General features: G+C 40.4%; 3 protein-coding genes across 5 annotated transcripts in view; 2 read left to right on the plus strand and 1 right to left on the minus strand.

Moving 5' to 3' along the window:
- pkib (protein kinase (cAMP-dependent, catalytic) inhibitor beta) overlaps positions 1 to 5,053 on the minus strand; it is a 29,131-nt gene extending 24,078 nt beyond the window's left edge. The window contains exon 1 of the mRNA XM_026156552.1: positions 4,705 to 5,053. The gene's annotated coding sequence lies outside the window, so the exon portion shown is untranslated. The remainder of the gene's footprint in view (positions 1 to 4,704) is intronic.
- A 2,120-nt stretch (positions 5,054 to 7,173) lies between these two features.
- Positions 7,174 to 14,949, plus strand: serinc2 (serine incorporator 2). Its single transcript, XM_026156709.1, has 10 exons — positions 7,174 to 7,298; positions 9,770 to 9,931; positions 10,127 to 10,314; positions 10,481 to 10,560; positions 11,144 to 11,281; positions 11,590 to 11,759; positions 12,753 to 12,843; positions 13,004 to 13,157; positions 14,045 to 14,260; positions 14,344 to 14,949. Exons 1-10 carry the CDS (start codon positions 7,260 to 7,262, stop codon positions 14,480 to 14,482), a joined length of 1,377 nt encoding a protein of 458 aa, XP_026012494.1. The 5' UTR covers positions 7,174 to 7,259; the 3' UTR covers positions 14,483 to 14,949.
- A 2,658-nt stretch (positions 14,950 to 17,607) lies between these two features.
- The window catches only part of hivep3a (HIVEP zinc finger 3a), a 59,474-nt gene continuing 52,942 nt past the window's right edge, over positions 17,608 to 24,139 (plus strand). For 2 of the 3 annotated variants that reach the window (XM_026155767.1, XM_026155768.1), the window contains exons 1-2: positions 17,608 to 17,823; positions 18,108 to 18,220. The gene's annotated coding sequence lies outside the window, so the exon portion shown is untranslated. The remainder of the gene's footprint in view (positions 17,824 to 18,107; positions 18,221 to 24,139) is intronic. The other variant, XM_026155769.1, reaches the window with a different exon arrangement.

Below are 24,139 nucleotides of genomic sequence, written 5' to 3' on the forward strand. Positions count from 1 at the left end.
AATATAATAAAAAGCAAAACGTGACCTTCTGAGTCGCGTCGGGTCCTTTCGATTACAGTATTGTTACTTACATATTAAAATATCTGTATAACCCAATAAGAAAACAATATCTCCAAAAAGTCAAAGTGCCATGATGTCATTACTCCATTATGGTATTGGTGTGTGTGTCTATCGTTATCATTCAGTTTTAATAATGCATCGGATTAGTTTAGTGGCTCTGTTGTTAGCTTTCTCCTGCTGTTTGCCATTTACAACCTCTGAGTTTCATCTTCTTTACTGCAAGATGATAAATGCCACCACTATAAGTTATTAAATAGTGACTCTAGTGCAGGGGTGGGCAACTCCAGGCCTCGAGGGCCGGTGTCCCTGCAGGTTTTAGATGTGTCCTTGAACCAACACAGCTGATTTAAATGGCTAAATTAGGTCCTCAACATGTCCTGAAGTTCTCCAGAGGCCTGGTAACGAACTAATCATGTGATTCAGGTGTGTTGACCCAAGGTGAGATCTAAAACCTGCAGGACACCGGCCCTCGGGGCCTGGAATTGCCCACCCCTGCTCTAGTGGGTTAAATTGGTGGATGAACCTTTTAGAATAACAGCAATTTTTAATCTAACTTTTAATATCATAAAAGTATTGCAATAGTTTAGCAGTATGGCTAAGTATGACATTTTCTCCCACCTCTAAAACAATCTGTGGTATTAGCAGCAGGACTACCTCGTTAGACTACCTAATTACATTAAAAAAAAACTAAACACTAGAACTACCGACAATGGTGCATTTTAGCTGGATAAATGGCTTATAGCTAACCTCCATACTGTAAATTTGTTAATGCGTAATCTGTAATAAATTAGTCATTAAAGTTGCTGTTGAGAATCAATCTAAAGTGTGTTTTTAGTGCTCAAGTAGAAAATCGCTATATAAAAACCAGTCCACTTATCATATATTGTAAACTAATCCCTCTAATCTTTTTGCCAACAAAATGTTCAAGTTTTGAGAATTATTACAGAATTTTGCTCAACACAACACATCAGCTTTTAATATCTTTGGTCTAAAGATCATCAGTGTTGCTTAAACTTCGATACACGCTAGTTCTTACTCAGTCTTGGCTTTTAATGAGAGGAACTGTTAGATAAGAGCTGAAGATAAGCTGCTCAGCAATGTGGAGGCCACTGAAGATTAAACAGTTTTATAGGTAGAGCAGTCACCTGATTACTGATAACATTGGCATGCTTGGTTCTTGTAAAAGATAAAATTATGCTGACTGGAACTGTTTTCAGGAGGTTACTGATAAAGGACTGAGCAACGAACCACATCTGGCACTTCTGGGACTGCGAAATCACAACGGGTGGGAGGAGAGCATGGTGTGATGCCATCATCTGTCGGCCATCATCAATGTTAAAACAAAGTGACGTGAAGACTGATTCTCAAGAAAGACCAGGATGCAGTACAATCCTTCCACTCCTGCATCGTATAATGCTTACACAAGTACATTTGAAAAGCTTCGAAACTTTTATGTTTTTGTATTTTACCAACATCAGAGCTGGTATGATCACTATTTAAGAAAGATTTGTTTTAATGTAACAAAATGGTCAATTCATTTAAAGCTAAATGTAAGCCAACAACATACGTTAAAAGTGACACCTCTTATGTAAGCAGCTTTACAAAGCTTTTGAGCCTATTTTAGCTACTTGTTTTGGTTTCGCTGTTCATTTGTTTTGGTTTATTCGCACTGCTCTCATTGAGACTGTTTAGCAAAAAGTGGAGCCTGACTGATTTATTGGCAGTCCGATATTATTGGGTGATCTTAGCTATTTGGTGATCTATTGGCACCAGCATTCAACAAATTACCAGAGGGTATTCTGCAACTTCCTAGGTGGCAACACGTTTGGAATATCACAAGCACAATAACTATCTGCTCTGACCAGAGTTGGCAGAGCATGAACAAGAATAAAAGTTTCTTGTTTAGGCCAAGTTACTAGTAGCTCATAACCTAAGATAGATGCTGTTCATTACCCAGGCTTCTGTCATAAAATGGAACTCATTTGCCATTTTGGTTAAAGCCCAATGTATATAAGATTATATGTATATAGGTCCTATATACATATAATCCTATATTATAGGATTATATGTATATAGGATTTTTAAGATCAATGTCAGTAACAATATTTGGTGATTTTAAAAATCCAAAATATTCTAATATATCAGCCAGGTTTTGTTTTTTTTGCTCTTTTAGACACACGAAACATAAACAGATTTCCCTAACTTTTGTTATGTGTACTATACTCTTTGACGCTCTCCATTTAGCTGGTTGCTGCGTTTATGTATGGGGTTGCAAACGTATGTTTTCCTAATACTGCTGAGTGCCCTCTGGTGGAAAACTGTACAACGTAAAATAATGTACAATGTTAAATTTTCCCTTATTAGCAAATAGATCAGCAAATAGTTAACATCGGTCAATAATACTGGCCTACCAATAAAAATCAGATCGGCTCTATTTTTTGTTTTAAACCGAGAATTACGCAACTGTTACCCACTTCCAAATTCCTGGTATCATACTGGGAGTTGAATGAAACCTAAACAGCCCCACTAAGTAATGACAATATTCTTCAAATAGCTAGAAACACAACTTTAGATAAATGCTAATCTTGCTGAGGCAGTTGTTTGCCAACACTGCTGTGACTATACAGTATAAAGGTTACAATAGGTCTTTTTTTTTAACATCAAAAGGATTCCTTTTGTAGAAGAACGAATAAGTTACAATAAACACGACCAAAACTCAAAAATAAATGAATAAAAATTAATAACAACACGGGCAGGGTTTGGTAATCTTACAAAAGCGCTATTTTACAACAATTTCCTACATAAAAAACAAAAAGGTACGGAGCCTTGAGACATAATGGAGCGTTATAATACCTGCTTATTAAGCCATGTCTATTGTCTCAAAAACATTTTTAACTGTTGTCACAAATTTTCCGATGTTTGAATAAATAAAATACATGCTGTCTAATTCAATTCAGTTTTATTTATACAGTGTCAAAATGACAACAACAGTTGCCTCAAGGAGCTTTATACTCTAAGGTCTAATCTTATCTTAATGAAGTCGCCACCGCCTATTAAGTATAAATTAACCTATCGATATATATTAATATTCTACCACATGTGACTATTCTGCAGTTGGCTGGTTAGGAGGATTATTTAACTATAATCACTGCAATATTTGATTATTTTAAATACTAGAAAAACAGAACAACAGTGAAAAAGAAAAAATGTGTAGGCCCACATTGAAATAGAGTAACTAGAAAGCTCTGCGGGCCACTTTGAGCCTTACCTATCCAAGAACAAATAAAATTAAAAGTATTCCATTTCATAACAAATAGCAGCCCAACATCTTTGAATATAGTCAATTTTAATTTAATGAAGACAAACTATATATGTGTCTACATCCACTGCTATTGAGGTTCAGCAAAATCAAGAGTTTAATTTTCACATTCCTTTAGTGGTTTTGTGAAAAACAAAGGGAGCCACTGGTTTGAGACCGCATTGCCCACACAGCGTGATTGACAGGTATCACTGCATCACAGAGGCCAAAAAAAAGCCCCACTGGTGCCAGCTACTGATCAGAACTGAGGCTGATTCTCAAACATGACCTCATGGTGATGTAATTAACACAGGGAGAAATCATAAATTGAAACCAAGTGCCTCGGAGCTAAAATGACTATGAAAAATAGGAAGGCTCTGCTAACACCCAGGCCGACCCCGGACTGCAATTTCTTTACCTGACATTGTACAACTATGATTCACTACAGAGCTCGTGCAAGACGATGCAACACAGAGAGGCAGGCAGACAGGGTTTTAAATCCTGAGCTGTTTTTGGGAACATGTTTAGCTTCACCAAAGCATAAAGACTGAGGCTTGTTCAAGGCCCTTTGCTCACTAGGGGGTCTGAAACTCATGGATAAGGACAAACATAGCAAGGCTATTAAGAGTTTAGTAGATTAAAGGGTTTAACAGTGTCACCTGTTAATATATAACAGGCAGGTATGAAGCATTATAAAAGATTAATTTTAGTGAAGGTTTAGAGTTTCCAGCCTCTTGTAGTGATGTTTGTGGTAGATTATGTATCTGTATCCTTATGAAAAAAAAGGTCTCCTTTAAAATGAAACCAAAAGCCTGTTCTCCTGCGAACATCCATCATTGTTTTCAATCATTTTAAACGCAGCCTGAGAATTATCTCAACACTTCATGCCTGAAGGTCACAGTTTACCCACCTTTTAATAAACCAAAGCAGATAATCCAGCTACCATCAACCTCGCTGCTGGGAGCCTGTGGCATTTTTATGTGAACAGCTGATGCGCTCAGTGCTACCAGCTCATACGGAGTTGACAGGTAGGCTGCTGGAGTTGACACCTGTCAACGTTTACAATAAGGTGCTGTTCGGTTTGAACGAGCCTTCAGCTGGTGCCAGATGTGAGTGCTGCTGGCAGATAAGTCGATGCTCCTGTTGCTTTCTCTCTCTCTTTTTTAATCACTTTCGGCGCACATAATGGCTCCAGCATGCCACAATAATTCCACCCTGCCTTTAATCTATGGAACCAGCAGCTCTCCTGCAGTCTGCCTCGGAGGCACATGAGCAGGCAACAGTCTGCTGTCCTACCTGTAGAGCAGAACAAGTGTAGGTATATGTGCGCAACGACGAACACTCACCAACTGATTTCAGTGCGCTTCAGGCGAGGGGGGGCATAAGGGACCTCCAAGGAGTAAGAAGTTGGAATTAGCCGCCAGCCACCATCTTCCGCAGGGACGAAGAAGAGAATGTGCGCAGTGTCAAGGAGTCCGTCCGATACGACACACCACACCGCCTCATTCCAGATGACAGCGCCGGACCCGCGGCACGGTGGACTAAATGATGAGCGGTGACAGCACACGGACAGAGGAACGCTTCACTGCGCGCTCAGCAGCGGCAACAAGGAGGCGGGTCAAGACGCACGTGCTTAGGCCGGGAGATACAGGAAGAGAGGGTAACTCGGCCTTCAAAATAAGAGCAACAGCAAGCGTTAGAAAAAGGCAAGATGACAGAAACAGAAAGATTCATTGAATATATGGATTTAAAAAAATAAAGCAGTACTTAGTTGTAATGTCAAGTAATTTTACAATGACAGCAAATCCGCTTTGTATTTAGTGGACGACAGTGACAGCCATAAAAAGTTAAAAACAAGCAGGAGGGATTTGGAAAGCTTGAAGAGTTTGACTAAATAAAATAGAAAATGTGAAAACAACCAATTAAAAATATGCAAATAGCATATAGATGATTTATTATTATTATTATTGATAACAACAACAACAACAACAACAATAACATAAGTTAAAGGGCAGACTTGTGCAGCTGAGTGTAAGGAGGTGCAAAGTGCAAACCAAAACACAAGTGTACAAGAATGGCAACCTTACATAATAACCTTTGTAAGCCTTTGGCTACTGTATCATTTTCTACTTACCAAATAGATATTGACCCTCTTCTCTTCCTTAATTTTTGAAAACCCTTCATGACAAAATTATCGCAGATGTTTAACAATCATGAAATCAACACAAACCAATTATCGTGATCAAAACAGATTCCACCTCTTAATATTATTGATTTTGCCTTCTGTAATCTGTTTTCTACAGTCATTGATCTGAATAGCTTTATTTTATTTTGAAGGTAATTTGCTACAATTTCCGTTGTTACTTTTCTTTTCTGGGCTTAGTCTTGTGGCTCAAAGGTTTGTACCATTGTTTTATGAGTGAGGGGTGCGCCTTTTTTATACGTTCAGATGATCAGAAGCAGTATCACTTGTTTACATGCCCTTTGACTAAATCAGATAAGTCCACCATATGTCTTTAGTCCTAAATACCACAAATATTTCAATCCTTCCTACTGCAGAGATTGCAGTGAGACTGCAATATGCATGCCAAGGCTGTTTAAGGCTTCCACCTTAAAACATTAAGAGAAGAAGAGCGATGCTGTAATGGCAAAGCGCTTTCTGAGGTTGTTTTAGTCAACAGGCAATTTTACACTCTAAATACGTTGTTCAGTGGACCTCTTATTATCAAATGGCATCTAGAACAAGTCTAATGACAGGACACATCGGATTGATTATAGTCATGATTTTATGTATCAAAGGGTTTGATTTGAACATCTTTTTATCTGGTAGAGAAAGCAAGTGTGAAGAGGCGGAAAATAGATCCTTGCACCGTAACAAATTACTCACAGCTGAACACCTTCACCGCGTCCCTGAAGGTCAGGCACACAAACAGATGGAGGTTTGCACCCTACTGCTTTAAACTCACCTTCAGTTTTTTTTTAAATTTACTTTTACTTTTTCTTTTCTTTTTTTATTTGTGCTGTAAGCTGTAATAAATCAAATAAACATGTATTTAACATTTCTTTACCACTATGACATTAAATGTTAAGGCATTTAAAGGAACACTATAAAATGATCACTAGAATTAAAATGTCAATAAAATGGATGACGACACAACACCCTATGGTTTTAGAGAACACTCATTAAAACAGATATGCTATACAACATAATAGGAAACATGTTTTTCATATAATAAAATCATTGTTAATAATAATAATGCTATTTAATATTGTCTTTCTGCTTTTTTAATGACTATTCTTTTTACTTGACCATAGTTCACTGAGAAATTTAGTAGGGAATTCTAAGAAAACGTGATATACGTTTGGGTTTAGGTGTTTGAAGGCCTGTAAAAGAAGGGCGTTTTCGCTATTGCGCATTAGCACATAATTGGCCACATTTCTGGAGGGACAACTCACGGATCCAATCACAATAGGTTTTGGATGGCCAAAAGCCAAATATCTGGTTATTAACAGTAACGCCCCAGAGAAAACTGTCCTGCGCGCAGTTTTACCCAATTTAGCCAAACAGTGCCGGAAGTACAGTCGATTAGGCGTCAAAGTAAAACAGAGCAGCCACAGTTTTAACAGCAACAGAACGTTCCGCGGATTATTTGTATTTCATATGAGGGTGTAAACTAATGCAAAAATGTATGATTAACTGAAATATTTGTGTTTTCAGTTATGGATTATCCCTGAATTGTGTACGTGCAGACAAAGAATTTTTTTAATTTGAAAATCTCGTGCGGACGTCTGTCACTGTGTTCCGCATAATTAACCTGACTCCATTGTTTTGCGTCAGTTTCTTCCTGAACTTTTCGAGCTTTGAGGACTTTTACCGAGACTTTTACGGAATTAAAACATCATGGGTGCTTGTTTGGCTCTGGGTTCACTCGGAAGTTGTGTAAGTATACATTTGCCAGTTGTCGTGTTGGCAAATGAAATACGTAGTAGTTTTTAAACGTCTTTATTTCTTTGTTTTTATCTAATTCTTTTGCCTTGCTTTACTAGGCAGGCCGACATTAGGCAAGGGAAATGACACAACTTCAAGTGAAACCGCTAAAATTAGATTCGTTTCCTTTAGCCTACTGACAAACTCAACACTACACATGTCCTGTGACATTTACTTTGATCTTATACTTTCTTTAATGTTCTAAAGAAATCTGTGCTGGATAGTTGGATTCGAGGGACGTCGGAATTATCAACTTTCTGAAGCGTTTTAGCAGATAACGTGAGTAACTTGGTTTAGTGTTTTAGAGTGACTATGAATGGTGAGTTTAGACACGTGGAGAGAGGTTTGCGGCTACGACCCACATCATTTCAGTCAGTACATCAGTAGACGACGCAGCTAGCTGTCCAAGGTGGAGTTTCCGGAGTTTCCCCAGATATAAAGTCACGTGCCACATTAAAAAAACAGCATCACTGTTTGTGCTGTTCATGTGCAAATGATGATCTAGTTTTTGAGACTTCTGACACAACATATTGTGATGAAAACCAACGTTTTTAATGACTTGTTCAAACTGAAATCAAACGTAAGTGAAGACGTCATTCAGTGGGAACTGATTAGATTACCTCTCGGCAATTTGAAGATTGTGATCCGTGTTTCAAAGCATATACAAAACCTCCAAGACAACGTCATTTTGAGTTTTTCAAGCACTACTTTAACATTTTATTTGTTTATTTTAACTGCCATATTCAAATATCGGATCCAGGGTCGGTAGCTAACATTAAATCCTGTCACATGTTAGAACATTTAAAGTATGAGAGATGGTTCTGCAAGGAAAATGTAGCGAACGAATGTCCTAAAACAAAATCCAAGGTCGCAGCTTTTGAACTTTTGACTTTTTAACACACTCAGATGTCGTCGCTTCCTCATCGCGGTGTCATCTAAAGTAACAGTGGTGTGTTTTGGGCGCAGGAATACGTTGTGATGGTGAGCCATAGATCACGTCAACCAAAACCGAAACTTTTTTTTTCTCATTCTGATGACCACATTTGCCAAGAAGAGGAAATCATTCATGCTGTTAAGGACAGAGTCTGAGATTTATTGCAGTTTCTAAGAGCTGGAAATGTGGAAATGACTACAGTTTGAAAAATAGTGCAGTATTCTGATTTCAAGAAGCCAGACATTGCTTTTTCACTCTCTTTGTTAGTCCAATCGTTGTACCTGTTTATTTAATGGGGAGTGTTTTTTTTGTTTTGCTTATCTTTTTGTTTGTTGACACAGTAACGCTGACCTAAAAATTATTCAAGCATAAAAAGGCACCTTAGTCAGAGAGTTGAACCATTTTTGTGTCTACACATAACAGATACATTAGCAAAGAAAACAACTGCCGATTCCTGGTGTTCCTGGATAAAAACAGAACACACTACCAGTCATGGATTGGCCTCCGCAGAGCTCAGACCTCAACATTAGTGAAGCAGCAGCAGTGGGATCATCCTGACAGGAAACAAAGTAAAAGGCTGGTAACATCCAAAGAAGAGCTTTCAATGACCTTCAGCAAGCCTGGAGAACTATTCCTGCAGATGAAGGAAATGACAAGAAAGCCTGCCTAAGAGTGATGAGGCTGTGTTAAAGAATGAAGGTGGTCATACCAAATACTGCCGTTCAAGCGGTTTTTCTCTAAATGTGGCACTAAATCCACCTTCTGGAAGAGATTCTAGGTGTGCTGAAGTTTGCCATTCACCTTTTCTCATGTTGTACAGTAAAACCAAAATATTTAATTAGCTGACATGCATGGCAATCACAGCCGGTTTCTTCTGGCAGTCTTGGAGAAACTTCACGATTGGGTTTAATACATGTGTCACTGACTTGGTCAGCTGTTCAGTTCATGCTGTTTGTTGCCAGCACTCTGTGGCACAGGCCCGGCTCAGCCGTAGAAACCGAATGCTTTTCAGCGCAGCTGCAGTGTTTACACCCTGGGCTCGTGTCCTCTGGAGCATGCTTATATTTAGTGAAGGATGGCTGCTCTCAGCTACAGTCTCCGCCTCGGTGCTTCATGCACCTCTCAGCAGCAAGCGCGTGAATCATGCAGAAGTCCTGCGTGATCCGGTTTGCAGCGCCGGATCAGAAACAGACAGGAGGAGAGATTTGTTATGGTGGCATCTCTAATCACAGACTTGATTAGTACCACAGGAAGGAAAAAATGGCTTGTCATTGCTCTCCTGAAAACATGCAGAAGAAAGAGAAAGATGGTTGCCCCTGACAGCAGCAGCAGTATCTTTTTTTGTTGTTTTTGTTTCCCCCCCTCCTAACCACAGTGTTTGCAAGCCATGCATGCATTATCCTGATTATCCTACACCCCCCGAGTCCAATCCCTGAGTTGCATAAAATATGAAGCTGTCCTGATATTTCTCTCTTTCGTCCTTCTCCAGGCATCCTGTTTGTGCGGCTCGGCCTCCTGCCTGCTGTCATCATGTTGCCCTTCCACATACAACTCCACCATCAGCCGGCTGGCCTTCTCCTTCCTGCTGCTGCTGGGCACGCTGGTGTCCATCATCATGATTCTGCCAGGCATGGAGGAAAATCTTAAAAAGGTTGAATGAGATTTAATGGCTATGAAAACAGTTTATTAACCGCTGTAATCCATCAACACAGATATTTCAAAGTGACCTAACTGGATGTTTGAATTGGGTTATTTTATCCCAGAGCTTCCTGATAAATCTAGATGAATCAGTTGTACCCCACCGTTGCCCTTTCACCCTTTAATTTCCTATTTGCGTTCACGTCAGATTCCAGGGTTCTGCGTCGGCGGTTCGCACATAATTGGCATAGAGAACAAGGTGAACTGTGACATCATCGTGGGCTACAAGTCTGTGTACCGCATGTGCTTTGCCATGGCCTGCTTCTTCTTCCTCTTCTCCATCATCATGATCCGAGTGCGCAGCAGCAAGGATCCCCGAGCAGCCATCCAGAACGGGTTAGTGCTGCAGCTTTGTTTTCTCTGCTCCACGTTGCCACAGCATGCTGCCCTCTGGTGGCCAAACGTGGACACTGCACCTTTTAAGAATGCATTTACACAAACACTGATAAACCGGTTTGCTGTGTGTACATAGATGGAATAACATTGATTTTTTTTCCCTCAGTTTCTGGTTCTTCAAGTTTCTGGTGCTGGTTGGTATAACTGTGGGAGCGTTCTTCATTCCAGATGGAGACTTTAATACAGGTATGGTTTTAGCCACAGTGAGGACAGTTCTGATAAAATTCGAGCTTGAATCTTAATGCCCGTAGTTAAACTTTTTGAAATTCTGTGAAAATGGAAACTTAAAGTGGGGACTTATATTAGTATTCAGTTACATACCATTGTATTGTTTAGTGTATTAGTCCATAACTGATGTAGAGTATGACATTCAGTAGTATCTACATGTTTTTTTTGATATGTCTAAAACTTGGTATGAACCCAGTAGTCTTGGCATAAATTTCCCACAATGCTATGCAGCATTGACAGATTCCTGGACAGCGACAGAGAAGAGAGCTGAGCTCTAACGTCAGTAACTCATAAAATTAAGTCTTTCAGTATAAAAGTTTTAGCTTTGTTGTGATAGATCTTTCAGAGTTGTTTATCAGTACAGGGCTTATCTCACATGAATTTGCATTACCATGGAAACGTGTCTTATCTGTTAGGCCTGATCAGATTTTAATGACGATGCTCCTGATCCAGATTCATGTTGTTGTAAACAAATGTCTGTAACACCACACAGAGAGCAAACTTGTGGAAAGTTAACCGATCTCATTCTGTCTGCTACAAGTGTGGTATTACTTCGGCATGGTGGGCTCCTTCATCTTCATCATCATCCAGCTCATCCTACTGATTGACTTTGCCCATTCCTGGAACCAGTCCTGGCTCGAGAAGGCGGAGGAAGGAAACACCAAGTGCTGGTTTGCAGGTATAATACTACCAGATCTTCAAGTGATAGTTCTGTGGAGAAGCTGGAGTTTCCCAGATAAGGGATAGTACGGGATATTATGTAAGATTAGGCTATGTATAATACTACATGTACTACTTTTTTTTTTTTTCCTTAATCATTATACAGATAATTTATCTGCATAAAAGCCACTGAACTAACTTTGAGGTTGTGCTGTAAAAGTCTAGGATTTTGATCAAGAAGCTGATACTTCAGTGAGTCAGTGTTACTATACGACCCAGCACTTTAAAACGATTGTCTCTGATTCTGTTCTTGTGTTGTCCCCACAGCTCTCCTCTCCGTCACCTTCATCAACTACGCTTTGGCGTTTACAGCCATTGTGCTCTTCTATATCTTTTACACCCAACTTGACGACTGCACAGAGCACAAAGTCTTCATCAGCCTCAACCTCATATTCTGCATCATTGTGTCCATTGTGTCCATTCTGCCCAAAGTCCAGGTGATGTAGAAACTTGAGGAGATAGACTTCTATAATTTACAGAAAAAGCTGCTGCCACGTTAATGTGGTGGCCCTGAGAGGTCAGACGGATTGGAACTTAAGAAAAAACTTGCAAAACACGACAGCAGTGATTCTGGGGTCGCAATAACACCACGGACCAGCTGCAGAAATCACAGAAAGGATTGCACTGAGATACACTTAGAAGCAACTGAGGGTTCATCAGTGTTGTAGGGAGAAAAAGATGCAAGTTTTAAACACATGATTCATATAACACCGTAGATACATTTGCTATTAGCTGTTCACTGTTAGCTTGTCACTTCCACAGCTGTTCTGTCATGGTACTGTCTCCCCAGAAACGTTGAACACAGAAACGCTGTTGTGTTTTGTAATTATTTTTTTGTAGCTTTTGCATCATTTTTTTTTCTCTCTTTGCAGTGTGTTTTATTCAATTCCATTGTGTTTTGTGTGCTTTTGGAGCGCTTTTCTGTTTGCGGTGCATTTGACCTCTCAGGGCCACCGTATGTTAAAGCCCCGACAACTTCACTGGAGCATTGTCTGCCGCTCACTGTGCCGTAGCAAAGAAAGTGAGAAAAAAATCACTGAAAAGACTTTTCTCATGAGAAAAGATCAGTAATCAGGTGACTAATTCAGGCTATTACAGCTGTCCAGTGTAATGTTAAATTAAATTTGTTTGAGTTCACTTCTAACTTCAGTTACTTGCACTTGATGTGATTTTATTTGATAATGAGGTTTGTGTTAATGATAAAAGGACTTTGTGGGCTGGTACTATGATGGTGCTTCACTCAAACTGCATTTTTACAAAAAAATATTCACTAACTGCTTTGTACACACTCACTCAGATGGATGTAGCAGGGGCAAGCTCAGTATCATGTCCAAAGACACAGACATGCAGACTGCAGGAGCAGGGCCACACCTTTGATTAACAGACGCTGCCTTCTTTTCTAACGTTTGGCTTTCTCCACGTCTCCACAGGAGGCACAGCCCACCTCAGGTCTGCTTCAGGCCTCCCTCATCTCCCTTTACACCATGTATGTCACCTGGTCAGCCATGACCAACAACCCCAGTAAGTCCAATAATTGAGCCACTGTATGGCTGCAGTGTATTCAAAGCTAAAGAAAACAAGTACACATGTTTTTAGAGCTACATGCTGTTGTGGTCTTAATGGAGACAATTCTCATCGCTAACTGTTAGTGCTCACCCGACTTCCTGCTTTCCCACCTCAGACCGGAAGTGTAACCCCAGCCTGTTGAGCTTGGTCCAATCCAGCAGCCCAACTCCAGCACCAGGACCCACCTCAGCCCCCGGCACCACCCAGTGGTGGGATGCGCAAGGCATCGTGGGATTGATCATTTTCCTGTTCTGCACTCTTTACGCCAGGTATTTTACTGCTGCTGCTGAAAGAAAAGAAGTGTTTGATGTATTATCAAGCTCTGTCTGTCAGTGGGGTCATAAAATATCAAAAATGCTTCAGATTGAAGCAAATCAACATGGTTAAACACACGATTGTGTTGATTAAGCAGCGGAAGTGTAAAAAAGGAACCCTGCTGTTCATCCAAATGACTATACTGGATTGTTGTAGTACATAAATGCTACTAGCTTTTAAAAAAAGACAATAAAACATATATGGAAGCATAGAGGATGTTTAAGTTGTGCTGCTGTTGATAGAGATTTTCAAGCAAGGTCATTGAGTCAGTGCAGGAAGAGAGATGAGCAGTAGCAGTAAAGAGGATTCAGACTCTCAGAATGTAAAACTTTAAGTAAGCCAGCAGATTTTACCTGCAATCTGGACTAAAACTGATTAGTCAAGTACTCGCAGAGTGTTCATATTTACTTATCAGACAGGTTCAGTGTTGTAAGCCCCAACCACCAAATTTCAGAAAGTATCACCTCCATGAACAGAAAACTTTTACGGGGTTAAAAGTTCATGTGACAACTGAGAGAGAGACAACTGCAGGATACATTTCTTCTTCGGTAGATACAAAAAGACCCATCAAACATGCTGGTGAATAATGGAGTGGCCAAAAATATAATTATTTGTTTGCATGTGGCATTGAATTGTTGCTGTAAAAAACTACTTTGTAATAAACACGCCACAAACTCCACACAGAGAAACGTAGAAAAAAAATGCATAAGAAATCTAAATATTCACTTAGTTCAAAATGGAAACCAGTTCAAAACCAGTTTGTCTGCATCCACAATAAGAAGCTGCTGAAATTTGCTGCTGTCTGTGAAAAGTGAGTTTTTCATGCTGTTCCCCATCACAGCATCCGCTCATCCAACAATGCTCAAGTGAACAGACTGATGCAGACTGAGGAAGGTCAGGGTCTGACCGCCAGCGAAGAGGCCCCCGCGGGGGAGGACGGAGTCCGACGGGCTGTGGACAATGAGGAAGATGGAGTGACCTACAGCTACTCCTTCTTCCACTTCAGTCTCTTTCTGGCCTCGCTCTACATCATGATGACGCTCACAAACTGGTACAAGTAAGTATGTCCTGTTTGCTGCCACTACACCTTAAAGAGGTTCGCTTCTCTCCCAGTGCTGACTGTCTCTTGTGATTCTCTAGGCCTCACACTGACTACCACGCCATGCAGTCCAGCATGCCAGCCGTCTGGGTGAAGATCAGCTCCAGCTGGATCGGCTTGGGCCTCTATCTCTGGACTCTGGTGGCTCCGCTGGTGCTCCCTGACAGGGATTTCAGTTAAAAGCCGCCATCTGCACTTTTGCCATTTGTACCTTAAGTAAAGAAAGCTTTTGCTTAAACTTGTTCTGCTTGGATGTTGTACAGAAACAGAGCTTAAGAGCTTTAATCACATTCCAGTTTGTCACCTCAGGTAATTTTTCCTCATTCTCCACTGTTGCAAATATAATTGAAAGCACTATATGCCTTTTATAGGTCATTACCAAATGAATGCTGACTTCTATGGGGAATGGTGTTTCACTACATTTACATCATACTTTTTTTAATCATTGACTCTGTTTCAGTTTGATGGGAACATGTTTAGGTTTCTAAGATGTATTTGAGCTACCCTTTGTTTTTGTTTTTCACACTTTTGTCCACTTCACATATTGTGCCCTTTAAATGTTTTGCACACATTTGATATCTGTAAAAAATTTTGACATGTAGCTTTCACTCAATATAAGTAATAAAGCTGACATTCTTTTAAACCTGTATGCAGTAATATTACTGTCCTGCAGATGGTACTGTTCTCCCTTTAACTCCAGCATGATTAGCAACATTGTTTGATTTTAATTATTGCAAAGTCTATAAAGATGTGTTGTACTTTTATATATAGACTTTTTCAAATTTATTTATTAGGCTTCAAACACTTTATGCTGCCTGCTGAACTCTTGACTGGCAGACATTTCCAAATGCTTCACTGTTCGCCCTCCATTGATCACATGGTGCTGTGACGATGTTATTCACTGTGTTCCTTCTATGCGGAATTCTCTTGTCCAGCACAAACACAACCATTTGGCAAGTAGTGGTGGGGGAATGTGCTTTTTCCCATCACAAGATCAGCCTGAACAAGCTGCTTACACACAACTGTTTATTCAAGCTATCTTTTGGGGATGAGCAGCAAGTGACTGGCCTATAAAGTCTTGCCTGGAGACTGAACAGCATATTTTCTCTTCAATGTTCTCATGACATTTTTGAATATTTTTCCAACCACACAAAAATAAGATTTTCTTGCACTCTGGGTTACTCACAACCTCCCCCCCCCCCTCCGCTACATACACTCCCTGTCCTACCTCTCTCCTGACCTCTTCCCCACATACTGACAAGGTTTGGAACCAAAAATTTCAAATATGGATTCATCACGCCATAAGATCTGTTGCCACTGATTATCAATCCAGTTCTTATGAAAACGAATTTGTGCAAACTGCACCATTCTATAGCAGGTTAAGTTTTTAATAGTTACATAATACCAAAACACATATGTAAACAACATTTATTTAGGGCAAAACAAATTGATATTTTAAACTCTTAGCATAATTTGTTAAAAAAACAAACCAAAAAAAAAAAATCACAACATGACACAATAACATTAAGCCAGTGTTCCCATAAGGCTGACAGGTAACAGCTTTGTGGACATAGGTCACTAAACAGGTTAATTTGCTGCAATGACTGGTTATGGGAGTAATCTGGCGCTAGTACAGTTGCACACATTAAAAACCACAAAATGCAGAATTTCTGGTCAAAGTTGTGGTTTTGTGAATTGACCCATATTGATGTGGGTGACTGCCCCTGCATCCACAGCTCAGCTATGAGCAGCAGGCCAACCTAATGCTGTTATATAATGCAGAATGAGGCGCTGATCAGTTGCATAAGCCAGTTATAGGATCATGCTGTCATTGGGACTCGCTGCTCTCCTCTCCCAGTAGTCCTTTGGTATTCTCAGCATTTCCCTAGGAGACCCTTCTCATCATCGTCATCACCATTGTCAACAGTGACTGCACCTCTAGTCTTTGGAGGGTTTGAAGAACCTGGCAACCCATGTGGAAATAAACAAAAAGTACCGCCCTGGAGCCCTGCGACATATTTTAATAGGCAGCCCCAGTAGTCTTCATTACACTCATGTAGGACTTTCATCACAGATCCAAGCATATGAGGACTAAACATCAAGATAAAGGAAGGCAAAATCCTGGAGTAAAAATATATTTAAAAGTTTCACATATTAAATTTCAGTATTCAAATCATCCATCGCTTCCGCTTATCCTTTTCAGGGTCGCGGGAGCCTATCCCAGCTGTCATAGGGCGAGAGGCAGGGGTACACCCTGGACAGGTCGCCAGTCTGTCGCAGGGCCAACACGCAGGGACAGACAACCATTCACACTCACATTCACACCTAGTGGCAATTTGGATTATCCAATTAACCTATCCCCACAAGCTGCATGTCTTTGGACGGTGGGAGGAAGCCGGAGTACCCGGAGGGAACCCACGCAAACACGGGGAGAACATGCAAACTCCACACAGAAAGACCCCGGCCTGATGGTGGAATTGAACTCAGGACCTTCTTGCTGTGCGGGAACAGTGCTAACCACCGTGCCGCGCATTCAAATCAATAAAGTCAAATATGTTTTTGCATAATTAATGACTGCATCTCTCCTGCTAATGAGACTGCATTAAGAATGAGATCATTCTGCTGTCAACCCGTTTCAGCGATTCATTCTCTAAATCTTATTTTGTCATTTCACTATTTTGTTTTATTTTGCGCTGTAAATGCAGTGCGAGCCACTCAAAACGGAAAAAGTCCACATTCTTTGATTTAAGAAAACACAATGACGAATATAATATTCATGCCACAAATACAAATATATATATATATATATATATATATATATATATATATATATATATATATATATATATATATAAACTCTCGCGCGTCAGGAAAGAAATTATGTAGTTTAACATGAACGTAGTTTGTTTGTCTAATGTTGTTGGGCTGTAACATTACTGTAAGGTGACGGGTCTCCTGGTAGCGCGCCTAGGTTTGTGTCTTGCGCTCCAGCGGTGGCATGACGTAGCCCTCAGTTAAGCTCGTCTTAATAATAAACACGCAAAGCGGAAATTAAGCGACTAGACCACCAGAATAACTGCACAGAAACGTCACCACGTTCGGATTTTATTGCTGTTTATTAGCAAAACCTGTTTTACTGGTTCACGTATACTTCTTAATAAGTTACAAATGATTTTGTGTTGAGGTGACTGGTGTTGCCTTAATTTTTGCTTCACTTCAGAAATATTATTACTGAAGGCTATTGAAGCTGTTCCTGCTTTCTTGTGCTTGTTTGTTTGAAAAGCAATGGCCGGAAATACTTCATTTTTAATTTACCGGACATTGACAGCAATGATGCTAGCGCGATGGCAAATTACAGCGTACACTTTTGGGGGAATTCGCTTCGTCCCGCTACAACTACCGCATCTGGACTGGACTAATTACGTTAGCTGGTAACAACTACGCTTCTTCTCCGCCTGGTGTGACACAGAAAGCTTCTGTCCGAGTCCACAGGATAGGGAGCCGGAATTCGGCAGCTGGAGGTGTTACGATAAATTAGCATAAATACTATTATCTGATGTGCTGTATGAGGTGTTACTGAATTATGCTAGTAACAAGCTAGCTAGAATGGCATGTGGCGATTCCGGTTTTAAATGTGACATTTGGCTGTCATGAGTGAAGCTTTAACCTAAGCCCATTGACTTTGGTTTATTTATTTGTTTTCAAACAAACGTTAAAGCTATAGTTTGTAAATAAAATAAGCGACGATTTATTTTCGTCCCGTCAACGCCACAAGACTAATGGCATGGTTTTTTTTCGCTTTTAGTTTGAACGCAAATCTGGTCATTTCCTGTCTCCTCTCGGACAACCTCGGTTGACTTAACGCAGCTGGTGAAGCAGTGGACGCACCGCAGGGAAGTGAAGTTGAGCATCCTGCAGGTAATGTAAGCTCATATATGGTGTCAAGGGGGCGTTGTTTGAAATATTACCATTTGTTGTGCTATTTTAGTGTATTTGTAGCATTGTACACGCCTTTGCTAAATAGTTGTAATCCAGCGTGTTTTTTCTAGTCGCTATTTGTTATGAATGGTAAAATTAAAATATAGTCAACATATGGTGACTAGCACGGGCAGAGCAGTCGGAGGACGCTTTTATGCGTTTGTAATATTTCCTGCTTGCACGATAGAAATGTACGCGGCTACCTGAGCTGCTGGTGGGCTTGCCCATTCCCAAAACTGGCTTCATTCATTGTCTGCGAGAGGGAGGAGGTGATGGTGGTGAGCTGCGGCAAGTCGGTCAGAAGTGAACATAAAGGGACAGGAAGTGCATTGATTTCAGCCTAAATTAACGCCTTGTGACGTAGAATACGTGGGTAACTGGGGATAAAAGCAGCTGGGTGGTGTTAAAATTGTGTGTGAAGTGAACAGCGCGGAGCTGTGGTTGAGAAAAAAAAACACAGGAGGAGAAGTGTTTGGGATTTTTTTTTTACGACGCCGTTTTATTTTGAAATCACGTGGATGGTGGGTTTTTTCCAGTAAACTTGACGCCGAACGTAGTAGCTCACCTTGGCTCTGTGTGTGGCATTATGTGGAAAAATTGGAGTGGTCTGCCTCTGCGTGTCCTGGGTGTTTTGCTAAATCTGTATTTCCTTCTTGTGACAGGGCTGCGGCTTGAAAACGCTGCTGTGCGAGTATTCAGTGCCTTAAATCGCAACAGCTATCTCCTTTCACCCAGTCACTCCGTTTAAAAGCCCCCAAACTTGCTGTTTTACACAGGTGTGAATCACTGCTCGTGGTTTGTTATTGATTAGTCAGTGTTTGAGTCGGCAGCGCGTGATGTTGCTCGGGGCTTCAGCAGCTCTTTGTAGCAAACTAGCCTCCATTCAAAAAAATCTGGCACTTCAATATTTATTAATTCTTCTGAAAGTGCGCATGCTCAAGAACACTGTTTCTTTCTCACTTTTTTGTGGTCAGTGTAGCATCCACCTACGAGCACTTTTATTCCCATTTTTGTGTAGAAAGACAACCCTGTATGTTCAGGACCACCACCACCCCTCTCCCCCCATTTATTAAAAAAAAAAAAAAAGATTTTCGTCATACCGTTGTGAGCAACATGGAGTAAAATGCGAGATTTTCTGAACGGACTCACGCTACACGCAACGGAAAAAGGCAGCTACGCTGTCTGCATTACGCCTTCCCCTTGCTCGGACATTTCTGCATAACCTGCTTGGCAAAGAATCCAATATGACATCATGCGTGAGAAGAAAAGCACTGATAATGTTACATAATCACAACTGAGCTTAAATTGGTGGGCTTGGTTTGTATGTCAGTGTGGTTGCCAAATGGATAAACTTTACTGTCCCTGTGTTGTATGTTTGGATTTCTGTAGCACCAGTTGCTAATTACTAGTTGAGATGAAAATGGTGTGTACCTACAAAAGGGCAAGATTTATTGTACTGCTCTGAGCTAAAAATGATGCTGGATTCCAGGGCATCTGGGGACAGCTGTGGCTGCTGACTTTGCTACAAAAACAACAGTGTTGTTAGTTAATCCTTCCAAGACAGCATTTCTGGAAGCAAACTGGAGCTTGGGACAGTGCACTGGTTCAGTATTTATTTATTTAATTTTTTTTTGGGGGGGGGATAGTCACTGATTATCTAAATCCACTTGTTCCTTCAAACGTTTCATGTTATTTCCTTTTACTAAATGACTGAATTGGGGTTCAGTTTTTCATTGTAAACATGTGTTTCTGCTCCTGCTGAAGTGAAACATGTTTCTAGGAAATACTAATGGATCACAGTCATAAATTATTGCTCATCATGAGTCAAGCTGGGTAAAGCAGTTTGCTTCATAGTTTCGATTTTACACGTCTCATATGGTCATGTCTCGCTTTGTAGTGAAAGGGTCAGATTTTTGGCATTCCCTGGAAAGGCTTCATGTTAAAGCCTTGGGGCTGTGACTGTGGTTGTTTATTATAATCTTCTCTTCCCCCTGTGCTTCACCTTGTGAAGGGTGCGCAGGGGACACAACAGTGCAGCACTGGGTCTTCCAGCAGTCAGTGGTGTTCTCCGTGCCTGCATCAATCACTCACTCACTCCCAAGAGGAGCAGAGGCAGCTCCTGTCAGTTATAGGATAAATAAATAAGATAAGATAAGATAACCTTTATTAGTCCCACACGTGGGAAATTTGTTTTGTCACAGCAGGAAGTGGACAGTGCAAAAGTTATGAGGCAAAAATTAGAATACAATAAGAATAAATACAGTACACAACTGTACAGAATATGAAATGCATGAAAGCACAGCTTAATATTTTTGAAGCAGAAAGCTGTTTGTGTTGCTGTAAATATTAACTAAAGCCTCCTTTTGAAAGGATTCCCATTAATCTCATGTAGTTTAACGTGTGTCATGATCAGGGCTTAAAGTAGACTTTGGAACCTAAGATCCATGTTGTGCTGGAGCAGAGGAAAATGACTGAGTTCTGGTGTTCTTGTTTCATTTGTCGATTGTCCATTTAATAGCTGCACCTCTGACGTTTACTTCTCAAGCGACCAGCAGATAATTCATAAAGGTATCGCACAAATGATGGAAAAATAATAATTGTTTCATATCTGTTGCTTTGTTGTTCACATAATTATTTAGTTTTAGTTAATTTAGTCAATTCTGTTCAAGTGCAATCTTGAGTCAGTCCATATCTCCTTCCAATGAGCAAATTCTTTTTGTAATTTTTTATATATTTTTTTAAAGGTGACTTTAAGCAATTGTTCTCCTGGCTTTACAGAATTAGTATACTCCCAGTATCTCAATCTAACTATTTTCTGAGCAGCGTGTTGTTGTTTTGTTTTGGGGGTTTTTTGGTTTGTTTTTTTTGCCTTCTTGTTTGTTAATTTATAAAGGGTTGAACCTGTTTAGTGTATACACATAATGAACAATTTACGCACTTTGTTACTAGCAGCATTTTGGAAAAACACATGAAAATGACAAAGATAACAGTTTGGCATATCTTCGCATGGTGTCCAGTGTCTTCTTAAAAAAAAATTGAGGAATCTGGACAAGTGCAGGACAAAAGAAGTAGCAGAAAGTACAGCAGTATCTAAAAATTGCGATTAAAAAATCAGAGAAAGTCCAGCAACGACCTGAGACACGCCCTGAGAAATGCATTTGTGCCTTCAGTTGACCCCTCTGTTCACCAAAGCTTATCAGAAATGGTCTACAAGGCACATTGTGGAACATTCAGTCATGGACTGGCCTCCTCAGAGCCCAGACCTCAACGTTACTGAAGCAGTGTCCTAGCAAACATTACCCGTTGAATAACTGTTAGTATTTCTATGTTTATTCATGGTTGGAAAACAGTTCCAAAATGAAACTTGAGTTCAGTGTTGCCTAGATGTTATTTGACTTTCTAGTAAGAGAAAATTTCTGTTCGCTAATTATTTTCTGCTATCTTTGTATTAATTAGAATAAAATGAAATGTGAAAAAAAGTTTCTCAGTAGATTGAATTTAAAAAATAGAAAAGTAGTCTATAATGCTTTCATAAATGTGGAGGAGATCATTTTAAGAGTCTGTGTCAGCATACCACAAATTAAATACAATTTAAATGTAGCTAATACTAGTCTGTATGCTTTCTTCCTTTTTTTTTTTTTTAACCTAATAACACAAAATCATATGTGATCAACTCCTGTAAATACAGTGTATAATAGATATGAATATGCTTTGAAATCGTAATGTCACATTTTTAAAAATTCAAATTTTCATGTCAGTAAACTCTGTTTTAAATTCTAATGGTTTAGGAGGCCATGCTCTTGGTAACACCCACATGCTCAGTAAGGATACGGTAATCAATACTGCAAATCCTAATTTTGAATTTTGAACAGCTTTGACAAAAATCAATAGGAACACTTCAGATTAACTACAATTTCCAGAGAGCCCTGACGGTGCTCAGGACACCCGATAACTAGCTGAGAGCAGCACCTGTTGAGCCCATGATTCAGTGGTGAAACTCAGCCTCAGTGAGTGTGTGTGTGTGTGTGTGTGTGTGTGTGTGTGTGTGTGTGTGTCAGTTCACCTCTCCCACTTGTACAAAGTAGATTTTACTCTTGGTCTTGAATAAACCTTTGATTATGAATAATTCATTACCTTAATGTGTAATTCTCCTGCAGTGGCAACAAACAAACAAAAGAAAAGGGTGGAGTGCCCACTACGGGTCAGGGACGAGTTCCTGCCCCAAGTGGAGTTTAAGTATCTCAGAGTCTTTTTCACGAGTGACGGGAGAAGGGAGTGGGAGATCGACAGTCGGATTGGTACTGCAGCTGTAGTGATGCGGACGCTGTACTGGTTTGTCGTGGTGAAGAGAGAGTTGAGTGTAAAAGCACTGTACCGGTCGATCTACGTCCCTACCCTCACCTATGGTCACGAGCTGTGGGTAGTGACGGAGATCGCAGAAATTGACTTCCTCCGAAGGGTGCCTGGCCTCTCCCTTACTGATGGGGTGATAAGTTCAGCCATCCGCGGGGTCCTCAGAGTAGAGTTGCTGCTCTTCCACATCGAAAGGAGCCAGTTTAGGTGGTTCGGGCATCTGATAAGGATGCCTCCTGGGTGAAGTGTTCCGGGCATGTCTCACCAGGAGGAGGCCTCGGGGCAGACCGAGGACACCCTGGAGAGATTATATCTCGCAGCTGGCCTGGTGTTCCTCCGGACAAGATATATATATATATATATATATATATATATATATATATATATATATATATATATATATATATATATATATATATATATATATATATTCTGGACCTCACAGAAGACAGAAGGGCCAGCATGTCTAAAACAGCCATTAGAGAAGCATTGTGGGAAGTAGCTGTAGGTTCACTTATTGTCATATTATTAAGTGATGACAAGCAATGAAGTCGAAACACATGTTCAGGAACATTATTGTTGACTACAGCTGTAATGCAGTTTTATCCAGAACAACTTACCAAGCTCCTGATGTCTGCCAGTGTATCAAGCATAAACAAAACCATCATTATCACCATTATGCTGTAATTCCTGTTAGTTTGTAATGGATCCCTGTAGATTAGCATCACTCCTATCGGGCCTGATGTTCAAGCAGGAGCATAATGGCCTCACTGTGGCATTGATAGGCACTAAGCCCAAATAGCTTTCACTGGCTTTGCCACGGGAGAGGGAGAGAACATGTTGAGTGGAGCTCAAAAGGCAAGGCACCTGGTTCTTAACACGTACAGTAAACATTTATGCAGCATGCAGAGTCTCAGTGGGTGTTATGAAGTCCCACGTTGTGCTGCTATGTTATAAAATGGCATAGTTTTTGCTACGTCCTTTTCACAGGTTCCTCTGTTCAGCAAGGGCAGTGAAGCCAGCGAGGACAACATTGATATTCATGCTTCCTGTTCTTAAGGGAGTCCCCAGTGGGCACCTTGTCACTCAGGTGCCAGTCACTAGTGTCCTTGGTAGCAGGTGAAGTGTTCCAGGTTAAGAAGTCAAAATGTATTTAAACAAGTGTAGAATTCTTCATCAGGCTGGACCTTTTTCAGTTTAAATGGAAATCTTTTTATAAATAGTATGTTAATCATGTAAGCATTACATCTATTTGTCAGTAAGTTACACGACTGAAACTCTGACTCTCTTCCAGTGTTTCCTCGATTGGTTGGGGATGAGAGACACTCACCCCCAACCAGTCAAGGCAAATGGTGGCACCTGCTGAGGCTTTTTCTGCTGGAGGTTTCTTCCTGTTAAAAGCGAGTTTTTCCTTCCTACTGTTGCCAAAAGCTTGCTCGTTGGGGTTTTCTCTGTATTATTGTACGATCCTTACCTTACAATATTTAAGCGCTGTTTTGCTTGGTG

The sequence above is a fragment of the Astatotilapia calliptera genome, chromosome 22 (assembly GCF_900246225.1).
Source record: "Astatotilapia calliptera chromosome 22, fAstCal1.2, whole genome shotgun sequence".
In the NCBI taxonomy this organism is placed as follows: Eukaryota; Metazoa; Chordata; class Actinopteri; order Cichliformes; family Cichlidae; genus Astatotilapia; species Astatotilapia calliptera.

Excerpts from the sequence above, each read along its gene's own strand:
- serinc2 (XM_026156709.1), top strand. The coding sequence starts at position 7,260 with ATGGGTGCTTGTTTGGCTCTGGGTTCACTCGGAAGTTGT. Across the intron at positions 12,844-13,003 it reads AGCCATGACCAACAACCCCA|ACCGGAAGTGTAACCCCAGC; the intron begins GTAAGTCCAATA and ends TTCCCACCTCAG. Across the intron at positions 14,261-14,343 it reads ACGCTCACAAACTGGTACAA|GCCTCACACTGACTACCACG; the intron begins GTAAGTATGTCC and ends GTGATTCTCTAG.